Source organism: Diospyros lotus, chromosome 4 (genome assembly GCF_014633365.1).
Source record: "Diospyros lotus cultivar Yz01 chromosome 4, ASM1463336v1, whole genome shotgun sequence".
In the NCBI taxonomy this organism is placed as follows: Eukaryota; Viridiplantae; Streptophyta; class Magnoliopsida; order Ericales; family Ebenaceae; genus Diospyros; species Diospyros lotus.
In genome coordinates, this window is record NC_068341.1 from 9,772,847 (window position 1) to 9,791,752 (window position 18,906).

The 18,906-nt window shown below is 39.4% G+C and overlaps 2 protein-coding genes across 3 annotated transcripts; both read left to right on the top strand.

Annotated features, from left to right (window-relative positions):
• Nucleotides 1–1,158: 1,158 nt before the first annotated feature.
• On the top strand, nucleotides 1,159–2,470 carry LOC127800524 (peroxidase 9). Its single transcript, XM_052335178.1, is given in 6 exon segments — nucleotides 1,159–1,416; nucleotides 1,524–1,725; nucleotides 1,820–1,975; nucleotides 2,051–2,175; nucleotides 2,178–2,258; nucleotides 2,261–2,470. Coding segments are annotated over 6 exon segments (1,032 nt in total).
• Nucleotides 2,471–3,927: 1,457 nt separating this feature from the next.
• On the top strand, nucleotides 3,928–18,630 carry LOC127799163 (uncharacterized). 2 transcript variants are annotated; one of them, XM_052332920.1, is made up of 8 exons: nucleotides 3,928–4,374; nucleotides 5,455–5,597; nucleotides 5,918–6,189; nucleotides 6,486–6,640; nucleotides 14,365–14,627; nucleotides 16,633–16,695; nucleotides 17,790–18,123; nucleotides 18,228–18,378. In XM_052332920.1, exons 1-7 carry the CDS (start codon nucleotides 4,122–4,124, stop codon nucleotides 18,039–18,041), a joined length of 1,401 nt encoding a protein of 466 aa, XP_052188880.1. In that variant the 5' UTR covers nucleotides 3,928–4,121; the 3' UTR covers nucleotides 18,042–18,123; nucleotides 18,228–18,378. The 2 variants fall into 2 exon arrangements, with proteins under 2 accessions (XP_052188880.1, XP_052188879.1); XM_052332919.1 differs by lacking the exon at nucleotides 18,228–18,378 and adding an exon at nucleotides 18,389–18,630 and having other exon boundaries at nucleotides 3,929–4,374.
• Nucleotides 18,631–18,906: the final 276 nt, after the last annotated feature.

The window sequence follows — 18,906 nt, forward strand, 5'->3', positions numbered from 1 at the left end:
TATGTTGACTATGATGATCGTCCAGTTACTAAGTTGAAACTAATATGCCTTATATTTGTATCTTTTTCTTTCCCAATTGAGACATAGGGCAGACGTATTAAGAAAATAATGAAAATAAAATTTCAACTATATAATTAAAACATCAATGATGCAACCACTCGAGCTACCAAAATATCAGGTTGAAGTTTGAACATCATACAGGAACCACAATCATAATTCACTTGGTGTTGTAAAACCTTAACTGCCAATTTACAGTGTTGTAAAACCTTAACTTTCCAATTAATGCCTCTTTATATCTAACCACACAATAAGCTCATCTAGGCATTATTGCTCGATCATTGCACAAAACAATATTCCCCGGCCCCAACAACAAAACGCATGATGGGAAAAAACACACAGAAACTCAGAAACTAAATGAACAAAGAAATGCATGCACTGAAGGCTGAAGGGAGATAAAGAAAACTAGAAAAGACAAACCACATACCATTCCCTTCAAGATGGGGGCGTCTGATCTCTCACATCGCTTGGATTCTTCTTTCTGACAAAGGCGGATGAAGCAGAGGAGAAAACGGATGGGTTAAAAAATATATATAGAGAGAGAGAGAGCGAGAGAGAAAGAAAGAGAGAAAGAGTCGCGGGCAATGGAGGAACAGTCGGTGATGGCGAGGATGGAGAGAGTAAGAGACAACGAGCGAGAGAGAGAGAGAGAAAGAGAGAGAGAGCGAGATTGAGAGTAACAAAGAGCCACCTAAACCCTAATCGCAAATTGTGTGGGTGAGGACGGAAAGGGAGAAGGGGAGAGAAAGAGAAAGAGAGAGAGAGAGAGAAAGCCGCCAGCAATGGAGGAACAGTCGATGATGGCGAGGACGAAGAGAGTAAGGGACAGTGAGCGAGAGAGAGAGCGAGATTGAGAGTAACAGAGAGCCACCTAAACCCTAATCGCAGAATTGGGTGGGCGGGAGGCTGAAAATTTTGAGGGTATCATTGTAATTTTTGATGAGGGTTAACTTGTAATTTAACTGGGGTTTGTCAATCCATTTGTCTATACGTTCGTCCGTGTAGCATTATCCTATAAATATACATGCAGCCACACCCAACCATAATTAAGGCATCATCACTTTCCTCCTTCTCCTCCATGATATTGATCAGTTGATCACAATGTCAGTATCTCTGAAACTTCTTTCTTCTTTTGTCTTGATGTTGTTGGCCTTTCTCTCTTCCTCCTTCTCCCTGGCATTCCGGCAACCAGACTTCAACTTCGGATAGGGTAATGGTGGCCTTTTCCCATAATTATATTGCTCTTCCTGTCCTCGCATTGATGACATTGTCTTCTCCGTCGTGGAGAAGGCCGTCATTGAAGAGCCCAAAATGGCCGCCTCTTTGCTCCGCCTTCACTTCCATGACTGCTTCGTCCAGGTCCTTAATTAGCAATTCTACCTTTAAAATCCCACATGCAAAAAAGCATCGATCGTTAATTAAATTAATCCTGGTTAAATTATAATTTTTTGGGTATATATGTATAGGGGTGCGATGGATTGATCTTACTAGACAATGGTGCCGGAATTGTGAGTGAAAAGAGGTAGGCGCCGAATAGAAACTCGGTCAGAGGATTCGAAGTGGTCGACGAGATCAAGGCCAGGCTCGAACAAGCATGCCCTCAAATAGTCTCTTGTGCCGACATTCTTGCTCTTGCTGCTCAAGCTTCTGTCATTCTAGTAAGCAATCTCACAACTTGGAAGCCTTAACTTGCTTCGTACAATAGTTGTCTTGTTTGTTTTTAGTTTCGTTAAGTACGTAATTTGGTTTGTATTGAAACCTACAGAGTGGTGGTCTGCGCTGGGAAGAAGGGATTCCATGATGGCCAGTCTGAGCAGCTCTAATAGTAACATTCTCGCGCCCAACTCCATCGTGGAAAGCCTCCTGGCATTCTTCAAGCGCCAAGGCCTTGATGAAGCCGACCTCATTGCACTCTCCGGTGAGACAGTCTCAAATTCATCAAGACTTTGCTCTTAGATAACATAATAGATGCTTAATTATATATATCTTGCAGGCGGTCATACCATTGGGGTGGCGAGATGCGCGATGTTCAAGTAGAGACTGTACAATTAGAACTATCGAAACAACCACCCGGATTCAACCATGGCCAAAACCTACTACAATGATCTGAACAAGCGGTCTGCCCGGAGTCCGGCGTAGACGACAACATCTTCTCGTTGGACTTTGCCTCTTCGGTCAGATTCGACAACACTTACTTCAAGCTCATATACTGCTGGGGAAGGGACTTCTCGCCTCCGATGAGGTGCTGCTCACCAGCAATGTTGGCAGGACGACAGAGCTGGTCAAGGCCTACGCTAGCAACGAGGCTCTTTTCTTCTGCCAGTTTGCTAAGTCCATGGCTAAGATCAGAAATATTAGTCCTCTCACCGGTTTTAATGGCGAGGTTCGGAAGAATTGCCGACGAATTAACTAATGAACTAATCGTCGTCCGTCTCCCTCAGATCCAGACTCTTACTTTGTATAGAATTGCTCTTATATGCATATATGATTGTCTACCTTATTTGAAGTCAATTTCTTACGAGCTTATCGATATTGTGTAAGAAAATTGCAACCATCGGATTGTTGTATTAATGTGTGGATAAAACATATCCTAAAATTTGTTTAACTAAATATTTTTTCTCAATATTTGTATAAATTATTTAAATCGCATCTATTTTATATATCTACTATAAGGGGTATATTTGTAATTTTCTATTTAATAATTCTTCATTTTATCTATTTTGATAACTCTCCTAAAAAAGTATTTTTCTATTTTCCATTATTTTTATCTCCCCTCAAAAGAAAAATATTTTTCATTCAAAAAATAATATTTTTCTAGACATTTTTTGCATTTTATTTTTGTTATATATATTTCCCGCACTACTTTTTATGGGTTAAATTTAGTCCAATAGGTCGGCCCAATCACCTAAAACCCAGTGGGCCCAACCGAGTTCGTCAAGGCAAGCTCACACATCACTAAAATCCGAACTCAGATCACGGAATCAAGCGAGCTCCCAGCAAAACTTCCAGCGAGCTCTCAGCTATATACCCAACGAGCTAACAATACTTCTAGATCGCTAGTTTAACCTTTCAGCTCATCGGTCAAACTATTTAGCTCACATAACAACGTTATTGCTGAATAACCAGAGGCAGGGACCCACCTACTTTATCTGATGCAAACTAGATCATTGATAATACGGAGTCCACTCCCAATTTTATGAAATTGATAAGGACATTTTGTCCCAATTATGTCATTTTTCCGCTTTGAAAAATTATGCAACTGTAAACATCCCTCATTATAAATAGGGGTCAAAAAACATTATTGTAAGGAGAATAACAATAATAACATACTGTTACTCTGTTGGAATGTCCAAAAAATAGTCGTGAAATAGGTATCGTTCTGGCTAAACCATGTAAAAATTCTTTGTGTCCTTTCTATTATGTTCCTCCTTTTTGTATTTGAGCTTATATCCTTATTGCGGGTTTACAAATCATAGTCGGCTAAATCTGAATGTCGACAATTTTCATATTAAATTAAGTTTTAAACTTTCTTAAATTAATCTGGATGCCCTTTCATTATTAATAATAGAATCATGGTACTTGTACATTATTTTTGTACATATTGGATTATATAAAAGGGTATTATGACCAAAATACCCCTCGCTTGCATACGCCTCATGCGTCTTTATGCGTCTCATGAGGGACTTTTTTGTCATTAGTATACTTTTATGTAGTTCAAGATGTACACAAAAATATATCAATAACATTTTTCTTAATAAAAATTTGAACTATATAAAATATATATTTAAGATTTAAAATTCAAGGCGTACGGTTCCAAAGCCCAACCATACCGGATCCAGTGATGGATGGGTCCGATTTTTATCTGGATAGGTCCACTTCACAGAAAGTAGAGTCTTGAGTGTGCTCCGTTCGCATCGCCGGCTCAAATCGGAGATTTGAGTAGAAAAGAGAAACCCCTGAAGACTGAAGTGCACGAATCTATTCCTTGAGAATATAAATTCGACATATATTTCCAAAAATTATAGTTATGTACGCATAGAACGTAGACGATAGGAAGAAGAGAAATGGGGAAACATTCGGCTGTGTCGATCCCATTCCAGAAGAAGAGGTGGCTTATGATGATTCTGGTATTGTTATCGCTCTCCACTGCCATCGTCTTCTTCCTAAGAGCTTCTTCGTCAGATGCTTGCAACACTGGGCATTACCACCAAAGCAATCAGTTTCAGGTGGCTGATCCGGTGGGAAGCGTCCCCAATCCGCTTAGTTTCATGAAGTCGAAGCTCGTTCTGTTGGTTTCCCACGAGCTATCTCTTTCTGGTACGTTCTCTCTTCCTGTCTGCTTGATTGCTGGGAAAATTAGTGAAAAAAATGAGAGAAATATGGGGAAATTGTAGAAAAAATCGATTGTTCTAGTAATTCCTTCTATTGCTTACTTCAGTTTTTCCCTGTCAACAAACGAGGACATTACTGAAAAAAAAAAAAAACAAATGACGCGTCGACGACATTTAAATTGTACAAAATTGGTTCATAGTTTTATTCTTTTTGGTATATAGTGATTGCCATAACTGCCAGTCTGCCATTACCTGGAAAAAGATTTGAGAGTGGAGTAAAATGCTATGGTCATAATGTAGAAATATCAGTAAGCCCTATGTTAGGATCGGATCGGATCCAATCACACAGACTGCATACAGAAATTAAGAAAAAGAGAACATAATTTTTTTTATAGTGGTCTGGTCTCGGCGGACTGCTATGTCCAAGATCACACAAAAATGGGATAAATCTGCTCGATAAATGAGGATGTAGTTTTCGTAGGCATGACATGCGTGTAATAGCCTCTCACAAAGTATAGTCATGAATAAAGATGGATGGTGAGATAGAATCCACGTAGCTGACTTTACTCAGTGGGATTAAGGATTGGTGTTGTTGTAATCTTTTTCTCTTATGGGCGTTCCTAGTGCATGAGACTCCCCACTTTGTTAGGGTCAAGGGTTTGTTTTTGTACACTGCCTTTCCCTTGGTTTGGATGTTATTTCCACAACTTGAATCCATGACCTTCCATTCCAGGCTCAAAGGAACAACATTACCATTGCTACTAAGGCTCTCCCTCCAATATTTTCCTCATATGAACTGTTTTAAGTTATTTTGATATTATTAGGTAAATGAAATATCAATATGTTACCATAATATCTCCAATAGTGGTGATGTTGTTTGAGTTTGAGATGCTAATTTATTTGGTATATACATTGTTCCCAAGTTAGTTGATGCTCTCCCCCCCCCCCCCCCCCCAAAAAAAAAAAAAAAAAAACCCTTCTGCAATGGTTGTACCTTTTAATATAAACCTTATAATGCCTTTTATTTTTTGTGCATGCATATTTAACAGGAAACATCTTTCTACAGGTGGACCTTTATTACTGATGGAGCTAGCATTTTTGCTGCGAGGTGTTGGTGCAGAGGTTGTGTGGATTACTAACCAGAAACCAGCAGAACCAGATGAGGTGATTTACAGTTTGGAGCATAAGATGTTGGACAGGGGGGTACAGGTACTTTGGAATGACATGTCAACAGCATTCTTTCAGATACCATAGAAAGCTATTCAAGTTAACACCTTATTCTTCTGTAAGAAAATATAAATAAATGCTTCCCAAGGAGGTTTCATCTCTAGTGGTCAATTTCTTTATATCAACATACTTGATTGTACATGTTTTAGTTTTTTCCCTTTGCAACGGTATGCATATCACTTCTGAGAAAAGTGTGTACTGAAATTTAATAATGGAGAAGCATCATATCTGAAATTTGGACTTCTGTTTACCTTTCCACTTGGTCATCAACCTTTCATTTGTGGATTTCAATACTCTTTCAGGTTGTCTCTACAAAGGGTAAAAAAGCTATAGATATAGCTCTTAAAGCCGATCTGGTCATTTTAAATACCGCAGTTGCTGGGAAGTGGCTGGATGCTGTTCTGAAGGAAAATGTACCTCGGGTCCTTCCAAAAGTTCTGTGGTGGATTCATGAAATGCGTGGGCATTACTTTAAGTTGGAGTATGTTAAGCACCTCCCTTTTGTTGCAGGTGCTATGATTGACTCACATACAACAGCAGAATACTGGAAGAATCGCACCAGAGAGCGCTTAGGGTATTCTTGTTACACTTTTGGATATATACATCATCACTCATTTTTCAATTTGTTTAAATTCTTTAGCCCAAGGCTACATTTCCAGTATGCCTTTGCATACTTGAGGAATGCACTCTTATGTTGGAAATTTATAAAGGCACCTGCAGCCAGTCTTACTTTTATTTATATATTAAAAAAAAGAGTGACATTTTACTGCATCAGTTTCTGGTGATGTCTGATGCAATTTACTGCCTTAGAGCAGCATTTAGTTATCATCTCTACTCTACCTAATATTTTTATTTCTCGACGTGGTGCAGGATTAAAATGCCTGAGACCTATGTTGTGCACCTTGGCAATAGCAAAGAATTAATGGAAGTGGCTGAAAACAGCATTGCAAAACGGGTTCTTCGTGAACATGTGAAGGAATCCCTTGGGGTGCGGAATGAAGATCTGCTCTTTGCAATTATCAATAGTATGCTCTTTCCTTGGATGAGATAACAAGTAGTTTATATTTTACGACAAATTTAAGTTAATAAAAGAGAAGTCAACTTATTTGCTAGTGGAACAGCTGCACTTTCCATTGAAAATAAGACTTTTCCATTGTGTATCCATTGCTGTTGCCTGTTCCAGCAGGTTTGTTATTCTTCATGAAGTCTGCTTCTTAGAATTTAGTTTGCTACTTTGCTTATTCTACTTTTCTGAGCTTTATGGTGCAATCCTTGTACAGTGTTTAGACCTGTTAAATTTTTCTTGAGCTGATGATCTTGCCTTTCTGCTTGAGTTGAGAGTAAAATGGTATTTGATAGAGAGAACGGAAAATTTAAGTTTAAGGGTTATTTGTTTGGCATATTCTCACTTCCCTCTAATCAGGTTGCAAATTGCTACTTGATCTCTCTGTATCTCAATAAATACATTCACCTATAAAATTCCAATAACTTCACTTGCAATATCAATCATGATTATTAATCATCATGTATTGACTTGGTCTTTCAATTGTGCCTTTTATACATGTCCTTATAATCATTTTAGCATTAATTGCTATCATGAACTTTGCCTCCATGATGTACATTCTGGTATACTTACCAGAAAAAAAGATATTCACTCTGGTAAAGGCCTCTCTCTTTTTCAAAGTCAATTAGATTTTTCCTTCTTCAGCCAGTACTGAGAGCAGTATATATCTGTCATAATTATTTACCATGGAATGCTAACCTGGTTTTTCTGTTGTGCCTTTTGATGGCCCATTTTTATCATTTTGGTATTAATTGTGTGTTTTAGTTATATTTCCAAGATATGGCATATCTCTACCTATAGAATGAACCCTCTTCTTCTTGGGAAGTCATTTGGATTTTGTCCTTTCAGCTAGTGTGGTTGCATCTATTACAACTTTGTTTCCCTCATTCCTTGAGGTAGTAACATAAAAATTCTTCAGGTTTATGGTTGAACATACAGCAAAATATTAGTCAAATAAAGCATAGACAAAGTAGAGGGGGAGAGCCATTGGTAGCAATGGTAAACTTGTTCCTTTGTGACTGGAAGGTCATAGATTTGAGTTGTGAAAACAGCCTATTTTCAAGGCAAGGGTACAAAACAACCCCCTCAGCCCTCATGAAGCAAAGAGTCTCATTCATTGTGGACACCCTTAAAAATATAGACAAAACAGAAAAGAGAACAATACAGAAGAGAATAAGAGAGTATAATGTCACACCTTACCAATTTTGATACACGCAACATACAAAGGAGTGAAGTGCCCTGGAGGTTTATTTGAAGCTTATGGAATTTTCTAGTTTCTTTTGAAGTGTTCTAGGCTTGTCCCGGACTTATCTAGAGGGTTCTAGTGGTTTTGGAAAATTCTAGGGCCTCCCAAGTTCTAGATTATTCTTATGTAAATATCTAGGGTAGTTGTGTTCTATTTATGAGGAATGTTCTACAGATTAATCTTAGTCATAAATTAGAGTCGATCTTTGTCATGGCCTAAGCCTGACAACACTCTTCCTCTCAATTCCGATATGAATTAGAAGAACCCAAATGCCCGAACAGAGAGTAGCAACAGAGAGAAAGAGAAGAACGAGAGAGAGAAAACAGAGAAGAGAGGAGAGAACAGTAAGAATTCCGATTTTCTTTCATACCCGTCCCCCTTGTTCGAATAGGAGGATATATACTAGAGTCTGGGAGGAGAGATTCTCCTGTCAGGGTGGGCCCTACTCCCCTAACAAACTTGGGATTCCCTAAGCTCCCTGCACATGGCAATAACTACCTTCTTCTAGAAATTACAATAGTAAAATAAGGAAGTTATTACTATCTAAGGAATTACAGTAGAGAAGCAACATAAAGCAGTAAATAACAACAATACAAATTTAAAATAAGCTCTGGAAAGGCTCTTCTCGTGACATCTCCCCCTGCCTTAATCATTTTCTTGTCCTCAAGAAATGTTAAGGAGGCTAGCCGCTCTTGAAAACTGCTTGAGAAGATTTGGGAGGTACTCCTAGGTGCTGTCTTCCGAAGGTTTTCCTTGCCACCTGACCAACACTTGAATGAAGGGAGCCCCATGTTTGTATATCACTCTCCTCTCCAAAATAACTTCAAGTTCCACTGTTTGTCCAGCCTCCATAGGAATGATAGGTAGAGCAGCACTCACTTATTGTCCCCCCACTACCTTTTTTAAGAGCGAAACATGAAATACAGGGTGAATGAGTGACCCTACGGGCAACCTCAATTGATATGCCACCTTCCCCACCTTGGCTTCTATAGGAAATAGCCCATGGTACTTAGGACTAAGCTTGGTTGCCTTTCCTCTGGTGATGGACTTAAGGTGAGGGTACCTCAACCTCTGATATACTTCACTTCCCCCGTCAAACTCTCGTTCACTTCTCCTTCTGTCTGCAAATTGTTTCATGCGGTTTTGAGCCAACTCTTGCTTCAATTGTTGTGTCATTTCTCTCCTTCGCTGCAAATAATCATCTACTGAAGCTATGCTGGATTCTTCCCCCCCCGCAGGCAAAACATGTGGCTAGTATCCAAATAAGGCCTCAAATGGGGTCTCAACTTGATGGAGGAGTGGTGGGAAGTATTGAACCACCACTAGGCCAAGTCCAGTCATTTGTGCCATTCCTTAGGCTGCAATAGACATATGCATCCTAGGTAGGTCTCAAGACTCTGGTTCACCCTCTCGGTTTGTCCATTCGTTTGGGGGTGATGAGTAGTTGACATGCTTAGTTTTGTTCTTAGTGACCTGATCAATTCCTGCCACATCGTACTGGTAAAAATCCGGTCTCTATCTAAAATTATGGTCTTGGGAGTCCCATGTAATTTAACCACCCGGTCCAAGAAGGCCCTAGCCACCTCTTGAGCTGTGTAGGGATGAGTTAATCCTATGAAATGGGCAAACTTAGTCTGTCCACCACTACTAGGATGCTATCCTTGCCCTCCGACTTGGGCTATCCTTCCTCAAAGTCCGGGCTATCCTTCCTCAAAGTCCATAGATACACTTGACCAAGTTTGTTCGGGAATAAGCAAGTGTTGTAGTAGCCTAGGGTCGGCTACTATTACTGACTTACATCTCTTACAGATGTCACATGCTTGCACCAACTCCTTAATCTTTGATTTCATTATTGGCCAATAAAAAATCTGCCTTACTCTCATGTAAGTGTTTTGCTCCCCTGAATGCCCCCCATGGGCGATTCATGTAAGGCTTGAAATATCTTCCTTTTTAGGTCTGCCTTATCCCCAATCACAATTCTTCCTTGGTATCTCAGCATTCCTCTGTTTAAAGTATACCCACCCCCCACAGTGGCTCCTATCGTCAATCCTTCCAGCAAGGGTTTAAGCTTTTTGTCACCTTCATAACTGTCAATCACCTCTCGGTACCACTGGGGTACCACTTCTGTCATGGCTGCAGAACTCCTCTCTTCATGGCACCTTGAAAGTGCATTGGCAGCTATATTTTCTTTTCCTTTTCTATATTGTATAATGTAGTCCAATCCCATGAGTTTGGCTATTCCCTTCCTCCGCATCTGCATTTGAAGCCTTTGTTGTAACCGGAACTTAAAACTCTCATGGTCGGTCTTGATTATAAATCTTCCCCCTTCCAAGTACTGCCTCTACTTGTCGACAGCCATCAACACTGCTAAAAACTCCTTCTCATAAATTCTGAGCCCTGAGTGTTTAAAGCCAACACTTGACTTAGGAATGCTAGAGGCCTTCCTTCCTGCACCAAAACCGCTCCTATCCCAGTTCCACTTGCATCTGTTTCTAGGATAAAAGCCTTATCGAAATTTGACAGTCCCAGAACTGGTACCCTACTCATGGCCCCCTTTAAATTCTCAAAGGCCTCCTTTGCCTTTGGGTCCCAACTGAAACCTCTTTTCTTCAATAATTCAGTTAAGGGCTTGCTAATTACCCCATAGTTCTTCACAAATCAGCGGTAATACTTTGTTAACCCCAAAAATCCCCTTAAGGCTCTCATCGAAGTTGGCCTTGGTCAGGACACCATGGCCTCCACCTTCCGGGGGTTGGTACTCACTCCTCCCTTTGATATAATGCATCCCAAATATTTCACTTGCTCTTGACCAATTGCACACTTAGATTTCTTAATAAAAAGCTGGTGGAATCAGAGGATGTCAAGGGTAGTTCTAAGGTGAAGAAGATGTTGTTCAAAAGAAGGGCTGTAAATGAGTATATCATCAAAGAATACCAATATAAATTTTCGAAGATAGGGTTCAAAGATTCTATTCAAGAGAGATTGAAAAGTGGCCGGGCATTGGTGAGTCTAAATGGCATCACCAAGAATTCAAAATGCCCATGGTGAGTTCTAAAGGTTGTTTTGTGGATATCCTCGGGTTTCATCCTAATTTGATGGTAACCCGAGCGTAGGTCAAGCTTAGAAAAGAATTGGGCATCGTGTAGTTCATCCAAGAGATCTTTTACCAAGGGTATAGGGAATTTATCTTCGATAGTTATAGCATTTAATTGGCAGTAATCCACGCAAAACCGCCATGTCTCCTCCTTTTTAACCAATAGGATAGGAGAAGCAAATGGGCTTTGGCTTGGTCTAATGATGGATTGTTGAAGCATTTCCCTTACCATTTTTTCGATTTCATTTTCAGGAGTGGGGGGTAATGGTAAATTCTGATGTTAACAGGTTCAGTGTGTGGTTTTAAGTTAATAGAGTGGTCATGCATTTGGGTAGGGGGGAGTGATTGGGGTTCAATGAAGAGATCCTCATATTCTACCTGCAATTTATTAAGGAGGTTTAAGTGATGTACCTGATCGGGCATCTCTTGGGGTGCACTGACCGTTAGGTAGATCTCCTCTTGCAGTGCTAGATCTCCTTGTACCTCCTCAGTTGCCACAATCGAAAAGAAGTGTGCCAACTATCCCCATTTCCCCTTAATCACCCTCTACAGTCTCTTCCTTGATATCATCGATGCATGTTCCCATCTCTTTTCCTTTGGATAATGTCATATTCCTTCTCTTTTTCTCAAAAGATCTTCCATTTGGTTAAAATCAAAACTGATAGGGCTAACCCCTTTCATCCAATCAACTCCCAAAATCACATCACAGCTACCTAGCTGTAGTAGCCTCAGATCTGTTTCAAATTTCTCTCCTTGCATCTCCCAGCAAAAGCCATTGCAGGTCGATTTACTCAACACCCTTTGGCCATTACCCACTGTCACACTCAAAGGTGGAGTCCCTATTAGGCCTCCTTGCCGTGCTTTCATCAAGAAAGTTGTGGGTACTCCCATTGTCTATTAAGATCATGAGATTGCTGCCCTTAAATTGCCCCTCTACCTTGATGATCTTGTTGTTCGCTACTCCCTTCAATGTGTGAATGGAGATCTCTCCGTTGTCCTCTGCTCTAATCTCCCCACCGTCTCCTTCTACTGTCTCCTCTAGGTCCTCCTCTTCATCCCCTTCCAGCAAGAGAACCTGCCTCTTACAAGGATGCCTCGGGTGGTACTTGTCACCACATCGGAAGCAAAGGCCGACCAACCTTCTTTGTTCCCTTAATTGCTCCCCATAAGGAACCGAGCTTGATCCACCTACACTCTTCACCCCTTGGTTCCCTCTTGCTATATCCCGACGGTAACTTTTCCCCCCAATAGGGTTTGTTCCCAGAGCCACCCCTCTCTATTGTTGCCTTTGCTTCTTCATCAATGCCTCTACGGACATTTCTTGTAATCGGGCACTTTCAGAGGCTTGGTCCATTATCCTCGGTCTCATCATTTTGACCATTGGTCGTAACTCCTCATTTAGGTCACTCAGAAAGCTTGACACAAAGTAAGCTTCTGATAAATGATGGTTGTGGCATATCATAAATGACCTTAATTCTTCAAACTTTTGTAAATAAACCTCAACGCTCTCGGTTTGTTTAAGCTTATTAAACTCTTCTATCGTATCTGCCATACTCCTCTCCCCAAATCGCTCACATGATTTTTCAGAGAACTCTCCCAGGTGTAATCTTCCCTCACACTAAGGCACCCCTAGAACCAAGCACTGCTTCATTGAAGTAAGCAGTGGCCACCAACACCCTTTGCCCCTTGGGTATGTTGTACCAGTTGAACAACCTTTCGCATTTCCTCAACCACCATCGAGGGTTAGCTCCTTCGAACGCCGATATCTCCATCCGGGGCATGGGAAACCCTGGGGGATGGCCGTGAGGCTGCTTATTCCTTTCTCTACTCATAACTCCTTCCAATCCTTCCTCAGGCTCTACCTCAATCTCTTAGGTTCTTCCCTCCTATTCATTCTATTTCTCGGTAATATGGGATCATCCCTTTCATGTGGAGGAAAGTCAGGAGCCATTCTTACCATATTTTGGCGCGTAAACATGAGCATAAATTGCTGCATTTGCACCCCATGTCTTCTCGCAATCTCACCATGGACCTTTCTAGTCTCTATTTCATTCCTTCCAATGAACCCTCCAGCTTGTGATCCATTGCTATGATCACCTCATGGTTTCTTTTCCCTCGAATCTCCAATTGGTCAATCCTACCCTAGAAATCCGACACAATTGAGTTGACTTACTGCAATTGTGTCTCGAAGTTCTTCATGCGGGTCCCTTCCGCCATCACACCAACCTAGTAGCTTCGGCTGAGAACCGATGCTCTGATACCAAGATTGTTACGGCCTAAGCCTGACAGCACTCTTCCTCCCAATTTCAATATGAATTAGAAGGACCCAAACGCCCAAACAGAGAGCAGCGACAGAGAGAAAGAGAAGAACGAGATGAGAGAACAGTAAGAATTCTGATTTTCTTTCATACCCGTCCCCCTTGTTCGAATAGGAGGATATACATCAGCATCTGGGAGGAGAGATTCTCCTGCCAGGGTGGGCCTTACTCCCCTAACAAACTCGGGATTCCCTAACCTCCCTGCACATGGCAATAAGTACCTTCTTCTAGAAATTACAACAATAAAATAAGGAAGCTATTACTATCTAAGGAATTCCAGTAGAGAAAGCAACATAAAGCAGTAAATAACAACAATGAAAATTTAAAAATAAGCTCTGGAAAGGCTCTTCTCGTGACAGTCTCCACCGTTTGTTGTAAGCTGGAGGTTTTGTATAGATGAGTACGCATTTGTGTGTTGTAACCCGATTTCATAAAAATAGTTTAGAGTTCTATAGAAAGAATCCTGGACAGCTTCTCTCACTAGAAGTGTTTCTTTCTATAGCTTTGTTGTCATTCTCATATTCTCAAGCTCCTCATGTAGGTGTGCAAGCAGGTTAGGCTGACTAAGCACCACCAAGGGATGGTGTAGTTGCTAAGTTCTTGTAATATGGTTGCTTGGTGGGTCCACAACCATGACAAGAAGCTACTCTGAAAACACTACAAAATCTTCTGCAGCTGATTTTGTTGTACACAATAAAGGCCTATTTATGGGGTTCATAAAACCCTAGGAATAACATTTGGAATATGAATATGCAGCCCTATAAACATGCCTCTGACTTGTCGTTTTCCTATGATAGCATCAAATTTTATTCTTCATGTCGTTAGAATTCCTGAAATCTTGAAAGTTGGCAGTATTCTTTCAAAAAGAAGAAAATACTGAAAGCTCCACTAACATTACATTGAATAATCAGTGTCTTCCCATGAATCCATGTCAACTAGGCTGCATCAACGGCATTTTATTGTGAGTGCATGTAGTTGTCCCATTTGATATTTGTAGTTTCTGAGCTATACCACCTTTATAACTGCAGGTGTATCACGAGGAAAAGGTCAGGATTTGTTTCTCCGTTCTTTCTATGAAAGTCTCCAGCTAATCCAAGAGAAGAAAGTACAAGTGCCAGCAATGCATGCTGTAATAGTGGGAAGTGACATGAATGCTCAGACCAAGTTTGAAACAGAACTACGGAACTTTGTGGTAGAGAAAAAAATTCAAGATCGCGTTCACTTTGTCAATAAGACCCTGAATGTAGCTCCCTATCTAGCCTCCATTGATGTTCTTGTCCAGAATTCCCAGGTACCTCAGATTTATGCTGTCAACTCATATTGCAATTATTATTATTATTTTGTTTTTATTTCATTTAATTTGCACAAAGAAAAGACATCATTGGGTGCTACCTACATATACTATCTTTCCTCATTTCCTTCTTAACTTATCCTGTTGCTTATCTGTACGAATTTTTTACCCTTGACTTGCATCTCTCAATTGCTGTATTCAATGTGAACTATTGGCAAAGGAATAGATTGTACAATTGAAAGCTTTTTTATAAAGTTTGTCTTGGGTCAGAGGTTTCTTCTGTTGCAATGTGGCATGATGTTGGAGGAACTGGTAAGATTTTTCTTTTGTATTATAGTCTAGCGACATGTCCTAACATATCAGTATTATATTTTTCTTTTTATGTGTATACTTTTCAATATACTGAATGTTGCATCCAAAAACCTTGTCTAGCCACGCCAGAATCAGATAAATCAAATCTCCTTTCAATTTTATAAATCCAATTAGGATGTTAGAACTTTCAATTTTTCAACTGAAGTGGAAATAAAGAAACATAGATTTTCTCCACAACCAACTCACTTAAAAAAAAATTCTGCTCTGCAACTTGCTGAAGATAGCTTTTGTGTATCTAGAGGAAGGTTTAATGCGTCATTATGATGTTCAAGTACTGAGCGTCAATGAGTAAATATAATAAATGAGAATATAATGAGAAAGAAATCGGAGCTTCCAGTGCTGTGAACTAAATAACTGGAAAGGAAAAGACAGAGAAAAGAAAAGAGATGATATCTGTGAGAAAATTAAATATAGAAAACCATGAATATAATTTTTGTAGTGATCAAAACTTTTGAGAAGAGATTATTGAATCCTCAACAACTTGTTTTCTTCTAGTCCAAGCCTTTATGTTCTGGACAAGATAAGTCCCCTTCTAATAACAGAAGTGCCCATCAGATTGATGCTCAGGTTGGTAAATCACTCTGAACAACAGAGGTGATATGAAGCAATTGTTGTTTATTGATTTTAGCTTGCCTTGTTGAAGTTGCACCTGTCAGCTAAAGTTTGTCTTTGAGATAGTCACTGTAAAGAAATGGTTTTAAAAGGATATGAAACAGTCAATACCATCTTGAAGAGGTACCTATATAAAAGAGAAAACTGCCAAGCCTCCAAAGTAGAAAATTAACTACATTGCTTTAAGAGATTGCTCTGGTTCTCTTATCTGATTGTGTGCATTTAGTGGAAAAAAAAAAATGAGAAGAACCTGCAAGAATTTTTATTTTTCAAATTGGGATTGCAATTTTTAAGAAACAAAGTATATGAGAAAATCATAAGCAGCATGGATGTTGACATGTAAAACATTATATTTATGCAACCTGGTAATTTTTCAAGTGCATTAGGATGTGACATCAATGGTATGATAACAAATAAGTTTATTTTATATGTATTCACGAAAGCCCTATTTTGTCTTATCATTTTTTAGATGTTGAAAAGGAAGCATGAACAATATAATTCTAAAAATCAAGTTTTAAATTCAGAATTCCTGAAATAGAACAAAAAGGTTTAGAAACAGAGGAATTAAGAGGTGCAAACTCCATATTTGCTAATCTTTTCACTAGTGTTCAAGTTGATAGCTTACAATGTTCTTCACATGTATGCTAATTATTGGGCGTGTATCCCCACACTGGTCACATCCTCCAAGTGTCTGAAGAGTTTTTTGTTCTAAATAAATGAAAAATGATGGAACACATTTGGACAAGTATTGCATGCACGTTCAAGAGTGTTTAATGATAAGTGCAAAATTTTGTCCAACATGTTGCCTGACACTCACATGATGCCTAAATTCTTCTTGAGGTAATCTGTTGTCATTTTGAGTTTTTATTTTTGCTGAGATAGAATGCTTCCCTATCATTGTTAATTACTGGTATGTAAGGAATTTTCTCTTTTCATCTCATGGAGTTGTTGAAATTTATGTAAATGTTGCTGGTTTCAGTTCCATGAGTCATTGCTGAAGTTCAAAATTTTTTGTGGATAGGCTCGTGGAGAGTGCTTTGGGAGGATAACCATTGAAGCAATGGCATTTCAACTCCCTGTCTTGGTGAGGCCTTCACTAATTTCATTGTTTTTTTAACTTATGAATTAGGCCAATATGATTGAGATGTAAAAAACAACCTGGAATAGAAAAAGATGCCATAACGTTTTTCTGCAACTGGAATAGGTTGCTAGCAAGGTGAGCAATTTTGATGAATCTGTGAAGTACCCAATTCATCAATCTGAAAATGCATTTTTCCCCGAATTTTTTTGTTGCTGCCATTAGTTGTGAATTTTGATTTTAAAAAAGTTTTTGGAAGCCTTTTGTTCATCTGATGATCTTTATTAGTCAAAAATTGAAGTTCCCCAGCTTGTTATTTGTGGAGGCATTTATACTTCTTGGGGAGAAAAATAGAAAGGAAAAAGAAGAAACTTTTTATGGGTCTTTGCTTTTGGTAAAAGAAGAAAAAAAAAAAAAAAACAGACGATCAAGATGAATATAGTTCATCCAATATTTTATTCTGCACATGCATTTATCACTGACCCAAACAGCATGAGTGTGTGCTAGATGATCTAGGAATTAATAGTTTTGAGACTTGTATAATCTCCAGAAAAACTAATATCTGAAAATTATTCTATATGTGGCTCAATTTAAACTGTCTATCTTTTAGTTTCAGCGCTAAAGATGTCACATCTAAGTGCCAACAGTAAAAATGTTTTTGTTACAAAAGCTAAAGAAAGAAGAGATCCAAAACTGTGTAACATGAATAAAGGTCATCCAGATTTTGCATGTCGCATCACTTCCTGGAGTGTAATTGCTGCCAAGTGTAATGCTTTTTATTTCTTTTTTTGCATTTTTTAAATAATTTTATATTTCCAGTACTATATTGTATAACACTTTTTGCTTCTTGGGATTACCGCCCTTGCACGGTCCCTCTCCATTCGTGCCCTCGATTTTGGCAGGGGAGGTAAATCACAGGTAGAGATTTTGCCTCACTGTGCAGGACAAGAAATCGAACTTACGATCTATTGGTGCGAATCCAACTTATCGTGGCCCAACCACTTGACCTGTGCCCGGGACCCATTTTTTTGCTTCCTATACTTTGGCAATTGCTTTTCCAAATGTCATTGTTAATTTGGTACATATCGTTCATAAATCAGGGCACAGCAGCTGGAGGCACAATGGAAATTGTGGTTAATGGAACAACCGGATGGCTGCATCCAGCGGGGAAAGATGGCGTGACATCACTTGCTGAAAATATTGTGAAACTGGCAACACATGTTGAGAGGCGATTATCCATGGGAAAGAAGGGGTATGAGAGGGTTAAAGAAAGGTTTTTGGAGCACCACATGTCCAATAGAATTGCTTTGGTTCTGAAGGAGGTTTTGCAGAAATCAAAGGCTCACACTTAGCATGACCAACACATATTTGATGATCTGGTGATACTTCTGTTTCTGCGTAGACCTGTCTTCACTACAAGAGCATCTTTGACAGGTAGCAAACCTCTCTCTTCTATGCCATACCATATCTATTATGAAACTCGTCTACCGAGTCCTGACAAATGAGTCTACAAAATAGTTGTTTTTCCTCTCTTTCAGTGATCTTAGAATAAGTACGACAACAACATATCAAGCTTTAATCCCCTTAGATGGCGTCGGCCACATAAATTTTATCTCTGCCAATCATTTTTCAGTGATCATAGAACATTGATGATCCAATTCTTGCACTGATTATCGGTCTTCTATTGGGGATTATTTAGGTGCCAGAAGAAGAGCAGTGTCTGGGAATCTGCTCACAGAAGGAAGCTTAGCATTAGATTAATGAGTGACACGGTATTACTACGTACTAGTCCAATTGTGGTCTTAAAAGAGGTGATGTTATGTGGTCATGTGACCATTTTGCATGTATGTAGACATTCCTAACGTATATAGAGAGATGATGCTACTTCCCGCCTTGTTAGTAGAATGATCAATACGCATCCATGGCAATCTCATTTTCCCATCTCTCTCTCTCTCCACACACACACACACACACACACACACACATATATTAGACAAGCTTCAACAGCAATAGAGATGGAGTTTGAGAACAGGCGGATTTGATTTGTTTGGCAGCCTAGTTTTCCCATCTCTCTCTGTATATAAAAACAAGCCTAAGCTGGATTGAAGTTTCAAAGTAAAAGATGTTCCAAGAGCAGTTCGAACTCCGCTTTATAAACCAAAATTTCTGAATATAAGGTTATGAGTTTGGATGTCCCATTAAAAAAAAAAAAAGAAA

What these genes read in the sequence shown, in the direction of transcription:
- LOC127799163 (XM_052332920.1), top strand. Translation starts at nt 4,122, where the DNA reads ATGGGGAAACATTCGGCTGTGTCGATCCCATTCCAGAAGAAGAGGTGG. An exon ending in CGCACCAGAGAGCGCTTAGG is followed by an intron (nt 6,190 to 6,485) that starts GTATTCTTGTTA and finishes GACGTGGTGCAG; the next exon opens with GATTAAAATGCCTGAGACCT. An exon ending in GCTCTTTGCAATTATCAATA is followed by an intron (nt 6,641 to 14,364) that starts GTATGCTCTTTC and finishes TTATAACTGCAG; the next exon opens with GTGTATCACGAGGAAAAGGT.